Source organism: Panthera leo, chromosome C1 (genome assembly GCF_018350215.1).
Source record: "Panthera leo isolate Ple1 chromosome C1, P.leo_Ple1_pat1.1, whole genome shotgun sequence".
Classification (NCBI taxonomy): domain Eukaryota; kingdom Metazoa; phylum Chordata; class Mammalia; order Carnivora; family Felidae; genus Panthera; species Panthera leo.
Window position 1 is genome coordinate 35,245,114 of NC_056686.1, and position 17,917 is coordinate 35,263,030.

At 39.7% G+C, this 17,917-nt stretch overlaps 1 protein-coding gene across 1 annotated transcript in view; it reads right to left on the reverse strand.

The window, feature by feature from the left end:
* Positions 1 to 793: 793 nt before the first annotated feature.
* The window catches only part of ZSWIM5 (zinc finger SWIM-type containing 5), a 73,334-nt gene continuing 56,210 nt past the window's right edge, over positions 794 to 17,917 (reverse strand). Inside the window, exons 12-14 of the mRNA XM_042948591.1 lie at positions 5,093 to 5,256; positions 4,518 to 4,599; positions 794 to 3,801 (exon numbers count right to left, since the gene is read on the reverse strand). Of these exons, the coding sequence (XP_042804525.1) occupies positions 2,939 to 3,801; positions 4,518 to 4,599; positions 5,093 to 5,256 (1,109 nt within the window). The 3' untranslated portion in view covers positions 794 to 2,938. The remainder of the gene's footprint in view (positions 3,802 to 4,517; positions 4,600 to 5,092; positions 5,257 to 17,917) is intronic.

Sequence of the window (17,917 nt, forward strand, 5' to 3'; positions counted from 1 at the left end):
CTCCAAGCATGAAAGCTAAACGGGGTTGGGTAAAGCTTCCTGGCAGCTGAAGCTGTGACATTTGCAGAGAAATGGGGTCCCACAGCATACACGGCCAGATTTATAGGGATTTGTGTCTGAAAGGGAGGGGAGTGTATATCAGAGAGGAGCATAAAATTGGCTAGAATATTTCAGAGAGGCCTGTTGAGGAAGATGGAATTTAGGTAAGCAGGGAGAAACTGAGAGGCCTTCAGCTTTGACACCAAAATATGGGCGAGGACATAAAGACTCAAAACTAGGATGCTTAGGATTAAAGATTTAGACTTGCATCTTTAAGGTGAGAAGGTCTCTGAAGCCAAAAGGCCCTATGGTGCTCAGGGTTGCTCTGCATTCTTTTCTGAGCATACAATCTAATTTTCTCAGGACCTTGGTGTTTCTTTTTTTTTTTTTTTTTTTTTTTAACGTTTATTTATTTTTGAGACAGAGAGAGACAGAGCATGAACGGGGGAGGGTCAGAGAGAAAGGGAGACACAGAATCTGAAACAGGCTCCAGGCTCTGAGCAGTCAGCACAGAGCCCGACGCGGGGCTCGAACTCATGGACGCGAGATCGTGACCTGAGCGGAAGTCGGACGCTTAACCGACTGAGCCACCCAGGTGCCCCAGGACCTTGGTGTTTCTACCCATCATGGTGGTACCTACCTCATGGGACAAGGTCTGAGGTACCTGTGGACACTGGAGAGGGGTGTGGTATGGCAGGAAACTCTTCATTTGTCATTCTCCCTCACCTTAAACTACTAGGAACCCACTGCACTATCAGCCCAACCACTATCAGCCCAACCAATTCCTTGTCCCAGCCTGGGGCAATGTAGAAGAGAGAAAAGGGCCCATTTATTGAGAGAACACAATTTATGATTTTAGAAAAATGATATTTTCTGTGATCCATGATTTATTCATAGAAAAGCACTGTGAGTTCACACACTTGCTAAAAAAATGGCAATCGTGATACGTGATACAGAAATGGGAGTGTCTTCTTTTTTGAAACCAACCTATTGGGGCTGAGAGGTTGTAGGGGCCCATGGCTGGACAGTAAGACTTAAGTAGCCACAAACAGTGAAAACAACTTACTGGTTAGTGTGGAGAAAAAAGAGACACAGTTTGTCAAAGAAGAACATAAAGCAGACAGGTCCTTAGTTCACATTCTACCTATACCACCCCTTTCCTATCATCCCCCCACCCCCTACTCGGGAACTAAAACGTGAAACAGTAAACACCAAGACACTGGCATCCAAATGACTCTTCTGAAAGCCCTTGCTACCTCCTATAACAATTCCAGGCTGAGCACAGGGGTCAGGAAGGTAGTAGGAACATGGTACACTGTGGACGTCAGCTAGGGCTAAGACAGGCATTGCCCACTAGGGGTAGAAACTACTCAGAAAGGGAAAGGCCAAATGCATTCCAGCCCCAGCCTCCAAAACAGTGACCAATGGGCAGGCAGAGGAAGCTTGAGGTAGAAAGGCAAGGGAAGAAAGCAAGTATAGGGCAAGAAGAGAACTGGAGCTAAAGGAGCCCCTCTTGGGGTAGAAGGAGACTAGTGCTTAGAAGCTTGTTTGGTGAGAGAATGGTGAGTAAGGGAGGCAAAGAGATGGGGAACGTGTTTAGCTGGTGGGAGAGATGACGAGGAATGGGGAAGAGAGATCTGGCAAAAAGAAAAGGAACACATTCATGCAGATCCTCCAACAAATTCACAGACATACTTGCATGTCAAAATACACACAGGTACACGTATAAAGACACACCAATGGAGAGCAAGCATACAAACATGTTTTTACACATGCATCTGTGTATGCACCCCCCACTAAACGTGCACTGACAAACATGAACACACAGGTATGTATTCTTACATGTTGACAAATGTGTATACCCTCACACAGAAACCTACAGTCCAGCACACAGATATGTACTCACATGTACACACACAACTGACATACACATAAATATATATGCACAGACAGGTATGCACAGATCTATCTACGCACACAGATACATGTACTTAGCCATACAGAGACATACACACGCATACATAACTAGAGATAAAACCAGATACTCTCTAACACAAAGATGACCAGAGTAGATAAATATGAGTATGAGCTCAGTGGCCTCCCAGACCTTCACTTTCCCCTTGAACTTGTTTCTCAGGAGCTCAACAGGCTCCTAGAGAACCTGTGTGTAGCAGGAGCAAGAGCTTCGCTGTTCTCATGGCTTCATGAGGCAAGAGTCTAAGTCCAGTCCTGGCCCTGCCCCTCTCCCACCACTGGGCTATAGATGACCCGTGTCTGCAGGCTGGGTTTCTGCATAGACTGGACCTGGGATTTATTATAACTGGCCGTTGTTCTCCCTGCCACCCCTACTCTTCCTCTGCAAACAGTATATACTCTGCAAGGGAAACCTGAGAAATGGTTGTGAGTCTCCTCAGAAAACAAGCCTATCTTCCCACCCACAGCTACTTCAAGTACCCATCAAATTAGAACCAGAATTATAAATAGTTACAACTTTACAATGTAATTGGCAACACATATACTATAGTATTTACAGTACCATAAATGCTTCTGTTTCTCTGGTTAAGCAATCCCTGAGACGGAACAGTGTTCTGTGTTTGCCAAGGGAGAGTGGGCCAATGCCCAGGACACGCAGGATATAGGGGCGTGAGGTGGCATGTTGTGGGGTTTCTGATTGATCTGCAGGGCCCAGTTCCTTCAGGAACAGTGGGCTGTAGTGAGAACCTTGCCAAGGAAGGCATATTGGCTAGAGTTGGACTTTCCCATGCTTAGCCCTGTGGTCCTTTGGCTTCAGCCACAGGTGCTCAGAGTCCTCTCAGGGTGGACAAATGTTTTGGTGTCCTTGGCCTGACCTGTGGTACTTGGGAGCCCAGGCTGCCCTGGCAGTGAGCTGTCTGCTTTCTCAGCCAAAGCGCTCTCGTACCAGCAGCATCAGCTTCTTCTTGCCTTTGTAGATTTGTTTGAGGTTGTCGATGAATTGGGCAAACTGCAGGTGGCCATCCTGGGGCAGCAGGAAGGTCTCCCGAGCTTTGCTCAGAAACTCAATGAACTCTCCGTAGTGGCGAGGGCTGATGTGTGTCAGGCGTGAGTGTGTAGTGTTGATATAGGCATTGATGGTGGCGTCCAGCAGCTGGCGGAGTGGAGCTTTGTCAGTGGACATGAGCTTTCCAGAGCTGCGGCGGCCTGGGATACCAGCCAGGCCAGGTGCAGTCACTGTGCAACGCCGCAAGATGTCTGAAAGCACTGTGGCACAGTGCACACTCTTCACCACAAGGGGAATGAGGGCTGCCAGCTCATTCTTGCCCAGAGAGTGGCTGAGGGCACACGCCCAGAGCACATCATTGATGGCCGGATGGGTATCCTGGTTGTAGGCCAGGTTGAGATGGCTCATGGCCAGAGAGGCCAATTTGAAGGCACGTAGCGGGTAGCCACGGAGCTCCATGTAGCGGGCAATGGTGAATAGTTGTGAATGCGTCATGCCACCAGTGGCAGCATCAATGGCGATCTGGTAGGCTGCCTCAAAGGCGATGTGGTCTTTCTCACAGAGTGTAAGGGCTGACAGGGCACAGCTCTGTGGATCCTTCATGGCACACTGTAGAGCCAGCGTGCGAGCACAGCTAGCTAGCTCCTCCCGCTGTGGATAGTCAAGACTGAGGCGCAGGATAGTGGTGTGGGATACAGCTGTGGCAGCCACAATGCTAGTAGCCTCAGTGGGAGTGAAGAGTGTGTACCAGCTCTGCAAAATGCTCACCAAGGCCCGCACACCTGTCAGGGAGAGCCTGAGCTCAGCCGTGGCCATCCGGGTCTCCATCCAGGTCTGCCCAGATTACCATCTGGGGTCAGAACTTGGCCTGCAGAGATGAGTTCTCCCTTTTCCTCAGTAGCCTTGAGATGATCTGAGGCAAACTAGGGAGCATCCCAGATGGCCAGACCCTGTTTGGGGTCTCTTCCCATCCCTTCCTTCCCCAAGTCAGAGGGTTGAAGATTTCTGCAGGTGCTCTTAGTGCCTCACAAGGATGGAACAACAGAGCCTGTAGTCTACCTGCCCCAATGCAGAGGTTGCAGATCTGCCTGGGGGCTCTGGCTGCAGAGGGGCCTCTCAGGGTATAGTCTTATGCTGGGACATTGGGCTCTAAATGGGGGCCTGAGCCTCCAAGTTGCCTGAGGTTTTTCAGAGGCATAGACAGGGACTGGGACCAAACCACTGGGCCAACTACCGCCCAAGGGTGCACTTACATACTGGTGGCTGAAAATTCAATCTCTCATACATGTCTCTGATCAGAGGGTCAAAGTGCTGCTGACATCAGGGTATGTCTAAGCAGTGAGGGCAGAGCTTGGGCTAGCTAAACAAAGGCCATCTTTCCTACCACCAGTCCCATCAGTAATAGGAATATGAGAGCTCTAAGTATTTGCTGTCTTGTCCCAAGAGTAGGGCCTAGGAGCTCCTGTCCCCTGGGGGTAGAGGGAGGTGGGAGACTCACCCACTTCTGTAGCACATGTTACCAACCACCGCACCATCTCCCGGCGCCTCCAGTTAAGAGTTGATAAGGTCATCCTCATCACCTGGGCAAAAAAGAGGCATTTCCAGTGGGCTAAGCTTAACTGTTAGGCCCTCTACATCCCCACATCCCCTTGCCATTCATTTATGCAACAAGTATTTATTAGTGCTTTAAGCAGCCATCTCTCTCCTAATAAGTAGACAGGTTTAATTTCTGCCCCACCCCTCCCACCAATCAGATAGAAGTCTTCTCTGATGACCTATAACAAATAAAGTCCTTATTATCACACCTTGCTTGATTTGACTTGGAGGGATAAGGAGGGGGTGGGGAGAAGATGGGGACCCTATGGAGCCTAAAGCTACATTTCTTCTGGCCTCAACTTCAAAATGGAGCCCAATTTAGAGAGTCTTCACCTAGAGGTCTAGCCTAAAAGTTGTGCTCTGGGGACACAGAAAGAACCAGACTTGGCCCATGCCCAGTGCCTCTGGGATCTTATCTTTACCATTTATCACAAGGCCAGAAGCCTAAAGTGAGGATGACCCACTCCTCCTCCATACCTGTAACCCCAGCTCCAGAGCCACGTTGAGCAGGGTGCTGTCAGTACTACTGTCTGTGGGAGTAGCAATCTTGAATGCATCTTGGGCCAGTTTGAAGATGAGGGAGGAAGAATGGATGTGCTTCTGTATTGCTTCCAGAATTGTCCGGAGCCTCAGAGTGTCCCCTATAGGTGCCGAGAGATGGGACAGTGACAGGTCTTCTTTAAAGTCTCCCTGAGTCTACTGATCACATAGGTACTGGCTGAATTGGCTACTATCAATTCACTGAATGCTTCTGAATACTACCGTCTCTTTTGGGTAGACATGCTGTGTCTCCACTAAACCCACTGGAGACTGCTTCCTTCACCAGGCCCCTGCATGAATTCACTTCTCTCTACCTTTTCATCTGCCTCTATCCCTCACCTTTTCCCCTCAGTCTCCTTAGGTCCCAGAAATAATTTTTACGAACACCTGACTTTTGAGAGCTGCTTATATAGGAGATAGGAAGCCGCATTATTGTCAGAAAAGTATGCTAGTTCCATTGTTTGCTTCCCACTGCAGCTCCCTGGAGCAAAAAGGAGCCGGGCCACCACTTCTTATTCAGCAGGCAAGGATTCTATACAAAGTACTAGTGCAGAGACTTAAGAAATATACCACAGGAAGGGCATGTATACCATATGAAGTGAAAGTCACTGAATGAAGGTAGTATAGTATATGAAAGATCGGTGTATCTTATGAAGGAGTAAAATGTGAAGTAAAGATAGAACAAAAAGTAGGTCTTATGTCTGACAAAGAGGTGTAGTGGTAAGAGCATATAGGCTTTGGAATGAAATACATTGGGAATTGAACCTAGTTCAGCCACTTACTAGCTCAGTTTCTTTATCCATAAAACAGAAATAATAACCTTTAGGGTTGTTGTGAGAATTATAAGCAACCTGCATATAGTTAATATTCTATGATCCTACTTTTGTAAAAAAAAAAAAAAAGTAGTAGTAGTAGTAGTGTATGTGTGTGCATATATATGATTAGAAAATCTCCAGGAATATTTATACCAATGTCTTAGTAGTAGTTATCTTTCGATGTCAGAATTATGGGAGAGAGTACTTTTTTTCCTTCTGTCATCTTTAAAAGCGATTTTTAAAATTAATAGACTTCATGTTTAGGCAGTTTTAGGTTTGCAGAAAATTGAGCAGATAGTACAGTAAAGTACACTTCTTACATACTCCTATCCCCATTTCCCATTTCCCCTATTATTAATGTCTTACATTAGTGTGGTACATTTGATGAACCTACATTGACATATTGTTATCATTTGAAGACCATGGTTTATATTAGGCTTCACTGAGATATACAGTTCTCTGGGTTTTAACAAAGGCATGGTATCATGGGCCCATCATTACTGTACAGAATAGATTCATTGCTCTAAAAATCTCCTGTGCTCTACCTTTTCATCCCTCTCCTCATTCCCCCTAAGGATACTGATCTTTTTTTTTTAATTGTCTCTATAATTTAACTTTTTCACAATGTCATATACTTGGAACCACAGTATGTAACCTTTGAGACTGGGTTCCACCAACCAACACACACTTAAGGTTCCTCCATTTCTTTTGTGTCTTGATACCTAACTTCTTTTTATTGGTAAATAATATTGCATTGTATGAGATGTAGGTTTATCCATTCACCTTTTGAAGGACATTTTGGTTGCTTCTAGTTTCTGGCAATTACAAATATAGCTGCTATAAACATTTGTATGCAAGTTTTTATGTGGACAGAAGTTTCCAATTCATTTGGTAAAATACCTAGGAGCATGATTGCTGGATCAGATGGCAAGACTATGTTTAGCTTTGTAAAAAACTGTCAAACTGTCTTCCACAGTGGCTGCACCTTTTGCATTCCCACAAGCAATGAGAGTTCCTGTTGCTCCACATCCTTACTAGTATTTGGTATTGTCAATGTTTTGGATATTATCCATTCTAATAGGTATGCAGTGGTATCTACTTTTTGTTTTAATTTTCATTTTCCCAATGACATGTGATACTGAGCATCTTTGCATATGCTTGTCATCTCTGTATCTTCTTTCATGAGGCACCTGTTCAGGTCTTTTGCCCTTTTTTTTTTTTTTTAAAAAAGTGTTTTTAATGTTTATTTTTGAGAGACAGAGAGACAGAGGACAAGCTGGGGAAGGACAGAGAGAGATGTAGACACAGAATCTGGAGTAGGCTTTAGGTTCCAAGCTGTCAGCACAGAGCCTGAGGCGGGGCTCCAACTCATGAGCCATGAGATCATGACCTGAGCTGAAGTTGGACACTTAACCAGCTGAGCCCCAGTCTTTTGCCCATTTTTAAATTCAGTTGTTTGTCTTCTTATTATTGAGTTTTAAGAGTTATGTATTTGGAATACGAGTTCTTTTTTTTTTTTATGTTTATTTTGAGAAAGAAAGAGAGTTAGCAAGTGTGTGGAAGCTGGGGAGAGGCAAGAGAAAGGGAGAGAGATTCCCAAGCAGGCTCCATGTTCAGTGCTCAGCTCTCCACAGGGCTTGACCTCACGACCATGAGATCATCTTCTGAGCCTAAATCAAGAGTCGGACACTCAACCGACTGAGCCACTCAGGTGCCCCTGGGATACAAGTTCTTTATCGGATAAATGTTTTACAAATATTGTCTCCCAGTCTGTGACTTGTCTTTTCAGTTTCTTAACAGTGTTATTCACTCAGAAGTTCTTCCTTTTTTTTTTTTATTAAAAATCTTTAATGGTTATTTTTGAGACACACACACACACACACACACACACACAGTGAGCGAGGGAAGGCCAGAGAGACAGGGAGACACAGAATCCGAAGCAGGCTCCAAGCTCTGAGCTGTCAGCCCTGAGCCGGACGTGGGGCTTGAACTCACAAACTGTGAAATCATAATCTCAGCCAAAGTCACATGCTTAACCGACTGTCCTACAAGTTCTTCCTTTTAATGAAGTCCTACTTTTCAATTTTTTCTTTCATGCATTATATTTTTGGTATTGTATCTAAAAAGTCATTGCTAAACCCAAGGTCTCTAGATTTTCTATGTTATCCTAGGTTTATAGTTTTATGTATTACCTTTATGCCTTTGATCTATTTTAATTTTTATGAAAGGTGTAAGGTAAGGTCAGTGTCTATACATATTTTTTTTCTGCAGGTGGAGGCAGTTTTTCCAGTACCAGTTGTTGAAAGGACTATCTTTTACTTCTTTGTCAAAGATCAGTTTGCTATATTTGTGTGAGTTTATTTCTGAGCTCTCTATTCTGTTCCATTCATCTAGTTGTCTACTCTTTTGCCAATTCCATACTGCCTTGATTACTGTAGCTTTACAGCAAGTCTTGAGGTTGGGTAGTGTTAGTTCTCCAGTTTTGTTCTTCAATACTGTGTTGGCTATACTAGGTCTTTAGGTTTTAGAAAGAGTTTTTCAGTATCACAAAATAACTTGCTGGGATTTTGGTTGAGACTATATTGAATCTACAGATCAACCTAGGAAGAACTAACATAATAATGATTCTTCCGATCTATGGATACGGAATATCTATTTATTCAGATCTTTGATTTCTTTCATCAAAATTTTATAGTTTTCCTCATATAGATCTTACACATATTTTGTTAGATTTACTAAGTACTTTTGGGGGGGGTGCTAATGTAAATATATTGTTTTTATTTTTATTCATTTATTTTTTAAAAAAATGTTTATTTATTTATTTTTGGAGAGAGAGAAAGTGAGCAGATGAAGGGCAGAGAGAGAGGGAAAGAGAGAATCCCAAGAAGGCTCTGTGCTGTCAGTGCAGAGCCTGATGCAGGGCTCCATCTCACAACTGTGAGATCATGACCTGAGCCAAAATCAAGAGTTAGACACTTAGTGACTGAGCCACTCAGGTGCCCCAATATATATTTTTTCATTTCAAAAATATTTTATAAAATTAAGTTGATTCTCTTTAACTTTTAAATAATTTTAAAATCATTTTTTATTTTTTAATTAAAAAAATTTTAATGTTTATTTTTGAGAGAGAGAGAGAGAGACAGAGAGACAGAGCATAAGTAGGGGAAGGGTAGAGAGAGAGAGAGGGAGATACAGAATCTGTAGCAGGCTCCAGGCTCTGAGCTGAGGGCACAGAGCCTGTTGTGGGGCTTGAACTTGTAAACTGCGAAATCATGACCTCAGCTGAAGTTGGATGCGCTATCAACTGAGCCACCCAGGCACTCCAATTTTTAAAAATTTTTATTTTAAGTAGGCTCCATGCCCAACATGGGGCTTTAACTCACAACCCTGAGATCACGAGTTGCATGCTCTAGCAACTGAACCAGTGAGACACCCCAAGTTGGTTCTCTTCTATTCCTGGTTTGCTGAGTTGTTGTTTTTTATCATGAATAGGTGTTGGATTTGGTCAAATATTTTTCTTGCATCAATTGATATAATTCTATAATCTTCTTTAGTCTGTGGATGTGATAGGTTACATTAATTGACTTTCAAGTGCTGAACCAGCCTTGCATATCTGGGATAAATCCCACTTTGTAATGATATATAATTCTTTTTATACTTCATTGGATTCAATTTGCTAATACTTTGTTGAGGATTTTGGTACTTATATTCATGAGTAATACTGATCTGCAGTTTTCCTTTCTTGTATTGTCTTTATCTGGTTTTGGTATTAGAGGAGTAATGCTGTTCTCATAAGAAGAGTTAGGAGGTGTTCTCTCTGCTTCTATTTTCTAGAACAGATTTTAGAGAATTTGTATCATTTATTCCTTAATAACTCACAAGTGAAATCACCTGGGCCAAGTGCTGTCTGAAAGATTACTGATGCAATTTCTTTAATAGATACACGCTTATTCAGATTATTTATTTCTCCATATGTGAGTTTTGATAGATTGTGTTTTCCAAGGAATCGGTCCATTTCATCATTGAAGATAACAAGTTTGTGGAAATATAATTACATAATTTTTCTTTATCATCTTTTTAATATATAGGGGACTCCTGTTTCATTTATGATATTAGTAATATATATTCTCTCTCTTTTTTCTTGGTTAGCTTGGCTAGAAGTTGGATCAATTTTATTGATCTTTTTATTTTATTAAAAATTTTTAAAAATTTGGGGGGCACCTGGGTGGCTTAGTTGGTTAAATGTCTGACTTCGGCTCAGGTCATGATCTCATGGTTCATGGGTTCGAGCCCCACGTCGGGCTCTGTACTGACATCTTGGAGCCTGGAGCCTGTTTCAGATTCTGTGTCTCCCTCTCTCTCTGCCCCTCTCCTGTTCACGCTCTGTCTCTGTCTCAAGAATAAATAAACATTAAAAAAAATTTTTTTTTTAATTAAAAAAAATTTAATGTTTATTTTTGAGAGAGAAAGAGAGAGACAAAGAGAGAGAGACAGTGTGAGCATGGAAGGGGTGAGAGAGAAGGAGACACAGAATTCAAAGCAGGCTCCAGGCTCTGAGCTATCAGCACAGAGCCTGACGCAGGGCTCAAACTCACAAACTGTGAGATCATGGCCCCCTGAGCCAAAGTCAGATGCTTTACCGACTGAGCCACCCAGGTGCCCCTTTTCTTTCTTTTTTTTTTTTTTTTAACTTTTTAAAAAGTTTATTTATTTATTTTGAGAGATGGAGGGAGGGAGAGAAAGTGAGGGAGAGAGAGAGAGGCAGAGAGATAGGGAGAGAGAGAGAATTCTAAGCAGGTTCTGCACTGTCAGCACAGAGCCCTATGTGGGGCTCAGACTCATGAACCGTGAGATCATGACCTAAGCCGAAATCAAAAGTTAAACACTCAACTGACTGAGGCACTCAGGCGCCCCTTTTCTTTAAACTTTTATTAACAGTTTATTTTGAGAGCGAGCAATTTGATGGATCTATTCAAAGAAGTGCCTTTTGCTTTGAGTTTCCTCTATTTTTTTTATTTTCAATTTCATGATTTTTTTCTGTAATTTTTATAATTTATTTTCTTCTGCTAGCTTTAAGTTAATGTTGCTCTTCTTTCTTTAGTTTGCTAAAGTGTAAGCTTAGATTATTGATTTTATTTTCCCTTCAGCTTGAGATATAATTGACATATAACTTTGTGTAAGTTTAAGGTATATAGTGTGATTTCATAAACATATTGCAAACGATTACCACGATTAGATTAATTAACACATTCATTATTGTGTGTGTGTGTGTGTGTGTGTGTGTGTGTGTGTGTGTGTGTGGTTAGAACATTTAAAACCTATACTCTTAGCAGATTTCAAGTATACAGCACAGTATTGTTAGTTATAGTCACCATGCTGTATGTTAGATTCCAAGAACTTATTTAATTATAACAGAAAATCTGTACTCTTTGACCACGATCTTCCCATTTCTCCCACTCCTCAGGCCCTGGAAACCACCAATTTACTCTGTTTCTATGAATTTGGCACTTTTAGATCCCACATATAAGTGTAATCATACTGTATTTGTCTTTTTTTTGACATAACAACATGGGTGAACCTTGAGGGCATCCTGTTTAGTTTTCACTATATACGATGCCTTTCAGGTTCATTCATGTTGTTATAAGTGACTGGATTTTCTTCCTTTTTTATGGCTGAATAATATTCCTGTGTGTGTGTGTGTGTGTGTGTGTGTGTGTGTGTGTATTACTATACATTCTTTATCTATCTATTTATCCATTGGTGGACACTTAGGTTTTTTCCAAATCGTGGCTATTGTGAATAATGCTGCAATGCAGTAAATACAGGGGTGTACATAACTCTTTAAGAGTGATTCCATTTCCTTTGGATATATATACTTGGAAGTGGGACTGCTGGACCACATATGGTAGTTCTATTTTAAAATTAAAAAAAAATTTTAATGTTTATGATTTATGAGAGGCAGGGTGCAGGTGGGAGAGGGGCAGAGAGAGAGGGAGACATAGAATCTGAAGCAGGCTCAAGAATCTGAGCTGTCAGCACAGATCCCGACTCAGGGCCCGAACCCATGGACTGCAAGGTCATGACCTGAGCTGAAGTTGGATGCTTAACTGACTGAGCCAACTAGGTGCCCCTCTACTTTAAATTTTTGAGAAAGCTCCATACTGTCTTCCAAAGTAGCTGTACCAATCTGCATTTCTACCAATACTGCATGAGGGTACCTTTTTCTGCACATCCTTGCCAGTACTTGTTATCTCTTGTTTTCTGATAATAACCATTCTGAGAGGGTAAGGTCATAGATTATTGATTTTAAATTCTCTTTCTTTTCTGGGGTGCCTGGTGGCTCAGTTGTTTAGGCCACTAACTCTTGATTTTGGCTCAGGTCATGATCTCACAGTTCATGGGAACAAGCAGCACAAAGCCTGTTTGGGATTCTCTCTCTCTCCATCTCTGCCCCTCCCCTGCTTGTGCTTGTTCTCTCTCAAAATAAATAAACAAGCAAAAAAATTGGGCAAAGCCTTCAGTAGCTGTTGCCTTTAAAATTTTTTTCTTTTCTAACATATGCATTTTAATGCTATAAATTTCCCTCCAAGCACTGCTTTTGCTGCATCTCACACATTTTGATCATTTGTATTTTAACTTTCATTTAGTTCAAAATATTAAAAAATTCCTCGACATTTTTTCTTTGACCTATGTGCAACTTAGAGGTGTGTTGTTTAATCTCTATGTATTCTGGGATTTTCCAGTAATCCTTCTGTTATTGATTTCTAGTTTAATTCCCCTGTTGTCTGAGAATATACTTTGTATGATTTCTTTTATTAAATTATTTAGGTGTGTTTTACAGTACAGAATGTGGTCTATCTTGGTGAATGTTCCATGTGAGCTTGAGAAGAATGTGCATTTTGTTGTTGTCTGATGAAGTATTCTATAAATGTTAATTGGATCCAGTTCATTGATATTGCTATTCAGTTCAAGTATATCCTTACTGATTTTCTGCCTACTGGATTTGTCAATTGCTGATAGAAATATGTTGAGTTCTCCAACTATAATAGTGGATTTGTTTATTTCTTCTCGTTCTATCAGTTTTTGCCTCACGTATTTTGATGTTCTGTTACTAAGTACATATATATTAAGGATTATTATGTCTTCTTGGAGAACTGGCCCCTTTTATAACTGTGGAATGCCTCTCTTTATCCCTGTAATTTTCATGTTTTGAAGCCTGTTTTGTCTAAAATTTATATAGGCACTCCAGCTTTCTTTTGATTTGTGTTAGCATAGTAGACCTTTCTCTGTATTTTGTTGTTGAAGAAATCTGTTTTTAAGAAATATTTTTATTTGTTTGTTTTAGAACTATTTTTAGTATTTCTACTATGTATGCTTTCCTGGAAGAGTACCTTTTCCAGACTCTTCCTGCTTTCAGTGCAACTAGTCTGGCAGTGAGGCTATAGGGTGTGGAAAGTGAGGGCCAGAGTGTTGACAACACCTCCTTGTTTTTTTGTTTTTGTTTTTGTTTTTTTTGTTTTAAAGTCCTGGCCTCTGTTTTTAGTAGAAAATATTTGGAAAGGTAAAACATATAAACTCAGTCATAGAGAAGTTAAATGACTGCCTAAAGTCATTTAAGTACTGGGAAAAAAAATGAAGCCCAGTGCTGTTCAGTGTCTGTACTCAGGGTCTATTTGCTTGTTCTAGCACTGATTCTTTATCAGTTCATTCATCTATTTATCTATCTATCTTATGTATATATATACATATGTATACGTATATATATATATATATATATATATATATACACACACATATATGTATATATATGCTAATTACATTCAAAATGTTGTGTAAATATTATCAATACTTATAAACTTTTAAATCACCCCAAACAGAGGCTCTGTACCTGTTAAACAATAATTTACATTGCCTCTCCCCTCAGGTCCTGGTAGCCTTGAATTTACTTTCTGTCTTTATTAATTTGCCTATTATAGATATTTCATATAAATGTAATCATACAATATTTATCCTTTTGTATCTGGATTCTTTCACTTAGCATGTCTTCAAGGTTCCCCCAGGTTGTAGCATGTATCAGAATGTCATTTCTCTTTATGACTTAATGATATTCCATTCTATGTATATACCACATTTTGTTTGTTTATTCATATGTTGACAGACACTGGGTTGTTTCCAACTTTTGGCTATTATGAATGATGCCGCAATGAACACTGATGTTCTGTATCTGAGTTCCTTTTTCCTTCCTTCCTTCCTTCCTTCCTTCCTTCCTTCCTTCCTTCCTTCCTTCCTTCCTTTTTTAATGTTTATTTTGAGAAAGAGAGAGTGAGCAGGGAGGGGCAGAGAGGCAGAGAGAGAATCCCAAACAGGCTCCACACTGTCAGCATAGAGCACAATGCAGGGTTTGATCCTACGAACTGAACTGTGAGATCATGACTTGAGCTGAAATCAAGAGTCAGATGCTTAACCAGCTGAGCCACCCAGGTGCCCTGTTCCTCTTTTCTATTCTTCTGGTTATATACCTAGGAGTTGAATAGCTGGGTTATATTGTACTTCTATTTAAAATTTTTAGGAACAGGGGTCATGGCCAGCTCATGGCATGTGACTCTTGATCTTGGGATTGTGAGTTTGGGCCCTACATTGGGTATAGAGCTTATATTAAAAAAAATAAAAAATAAAAATTTCAAGACCAAACTATTTTCCACAGCAGCTGTCCCATTTTACATTCCCACCAGCAATATACAACATTCCAATTTCTCCACATCCTTGCCAACTTTCTTTATTATTTTTTATAATAGCCATTCTAATGGGTGTGAGGTAGTATCTCATTGTGGTTTTGATTTGCATTTCCCTAATGACTAATGATTAATGATGTTGAGTATCTTTTCATGAGCTTATTATTTATATATGTTCTTTGGAGAAATGTCTTTTCAAGTCTTTTGCCCATTTTTAAATTGGATTGGTTGTTTTTTTGTTGTTGAGTTGTAGTTCTTTATATATTTGTATATTAAGCCCTTTCAGATATATGCTTTACAAATATTCCATCCTATAGGTTGTCTTTTTACTTTCTGAACAATATTCTTGGATGAACAAAAGCTTTTAAGTTAAAAAAAATTTTTTTTTAATGTTTATTCTTGAGAGAAAGAGAGAGAGACAGAGAGAGACAGAGAGAAAGCATGAACAGGGTAGGGACAGAGCGAGAGAGGGATACCAAGCAAGAGAAGGTCACAAAATCTGAAGCAGGCTCCAGGCTCTGAGTTGTCAACACAGAGCCCGATGCAGGACTTGAACTCACAAGCCGTGAGATCATGACCCAAGCCAAAGTCAGACACTTAACTGACTGAGCCACCCAGGTGCCCCAAAAGCTTTTAAGTTTTTAAAGAAGATTTTAGTTTTAAGTAATCTCTATACACAATATGGGGCTTGAACTTACAACCCCAAGATCAAGAGTAACATGCTCCACTGACCAAGCCGGCCAGGCACCCCCCAAAGTTTTTAATTTTGATAAGGTCCAATTTACTTTTTCTTTTGTTGTTCATGCTATTGGTGTCATATCTAAGAATCCATTGACAAGTCAAGGTCATAAAGATTTATCCCTACATTTTCTTCTATGAAGTTTATGGCTTTAGCTTTTATATTCAGGTCATTGGTGTATCCCTTTACTTTTACTCCATCTGTATCTTTATATTTAAACTGGGTTTCTTGTAGACCACATATAATTAGGCTTTGGTGTTTTTGTTTCAAATGTGCTCTGCCAGTCTCTGCCTTTTGATTGGCATATTTAGACCATTAACATTTAAAGTGATTACTGATATAGTTGGATTAACATCTACCATATTTGTAACTGTTTTCTCTTTATTACACTTGTTCTTTGTTTCTTTTTAAAAAAATCTTCCCCCTTTTTTGGCCATCTCTGGCTTACAGTGAGCATTATTTTATAATTTAATTTTCTTTTCTCTCTTGTTAATTATACTTCCTTTGAAAGTTATTTTAGTGTTTACCCTAGAGTTGCAGTATATGTTTACAATGAGTCTAAGTTCATTTTCAAATAACTATACCACTTCATAAGGTGCCTTATAACAGTATTCTCAATTTTTCCTTTCCTTCTGTAATTTCATTGCTGCCATTCATTTCACTTATCTTTAAGCTATAATCACCCAATATATTGCTACTATACATTGCTAGTATTATTTTAAAATTTTTAAAAATATTTTATTTTTAAATCTCTATACCCAATGTGGGGCTCGAACTTATAATCCTGAGATCAAGAGTTACATGTTCTACTACTGAGCCAGCCAGGCACCCCTGATATTATTTTAAACAAGCAGTTATCTATTAATTCATTTAAGAATTAAAAAAAAAAAGGTTTTATTTCACCTTCAGTTATTCCTTCTCTAACACTCTTCCTTTCTTTATGTAGATCTGAGTTTCACATTTATGTATTTTTCCTTTTCTCTGAAGGACTTCTTGCAAAGCAGATCTATTGGCAGTAAATTCCCTCAGTTTGTCTAAGAAAGTATTTCTCCTGTACTATTGGAGGGTAATTTATTTGGATACCGAATTCTAGGTTGGTGATTATTCTTTCAACATTTTACATATTCACTTCACTCTCTCTTGCTTGCATGGTTTGTGAAAGTGATGTAATTTTTATCCTTGTTTCTCAATAGGTAAGGTCTGGTTTTGTTGTATGGTTTCTTTAAAAATTTCTCTGTCTTTGGTATTCTGCAGTTTGAATATATGTTTAGGAGAAAATATTTTGGTGTTCATATTTCTTGGTCTTCTTTGAGCTTCCTGGAGCTGCATTCTAGTATCTGTCACTAATTTTGGAAAATTCTCAGCCATTATTACTTCAAATATTTGTTCTGCTCCTTTCTTCTCCTTCTGGTATTCCCATGATGTACATGTTAGATATCTTTTCTAATTGTCCCACAGTTCTCAGATATTCTGTTCTAGGTACCTCCCCACCATTAATTTTTTTCTCTCTGCATTTCAATTTAAGCAGTTTCAATTACATTTATAATTTAAAATTTTGGAAATATTCACATGGTTCAATATTGAAAAGATACAAAAAGGTTAATAATTAAAAGTTCTTTCTCTCCCTCACCCCTGACTCTCATTCACCCACTTCTAACCTATATGCAACCAATAGTATCAATTTTTGGATTACATAACATGATATTCTATGGTTAATAAGGAAATACATTATGTAGTTCATCTCCTTAAAAACAACAACAAGAAGAACAATGACAACAACAAAAACCTTAAAGAGTAGGCTAGTATATACATATTTGCATGTTATACCCCCCCCCCCACATCAGCATATCTTGTAGATTCTTCCATATCAGTACATAAAGAGCTTCTTTTCCTTTAAATGGCTGCATAGTATTCCATTTATGGATGTACAGATCCACGACTCCTTATTCAAAATCCTTGGGTTTTGAATGTGTTTTGGAATTCAGATTTTTTTAAGTTACAGAGATACAATTTATGCATACATTATACATAATTTTTGCAGTGGGCTTGGAGCAAGATCACATAATTAAACACATTACTATTTGTGCAGGGAATGAATAAATATTCACACTAGTTGGGATGAAGAGCAAAATCAGTATTGTAATTTATCAATACAGAAATGAAATAGGGTGATATAGACCATAAATACTTGGTACTCTTTATTTCTAAGAAAACATTCAATAAACAAAAACCAAGCTAAATATCTCTACATACATATGCAGAGAATATTTGCTACATCTGGGTTCTTGAGGATATTGGATAAAAGGTTTCATCAGGTTTGCTATTAGAACTGAATATTTAATGATGGGGCAAGAATGGGATTCTTTAAAACTAAAATAGATGACCTTTAAAAATGTGTAGTTATAGGGTAACATAACTCATTAATATGGTTTTCTAGATAAGCAGTGTCTTCAATTAAGCAAGAGCCATAACCTCT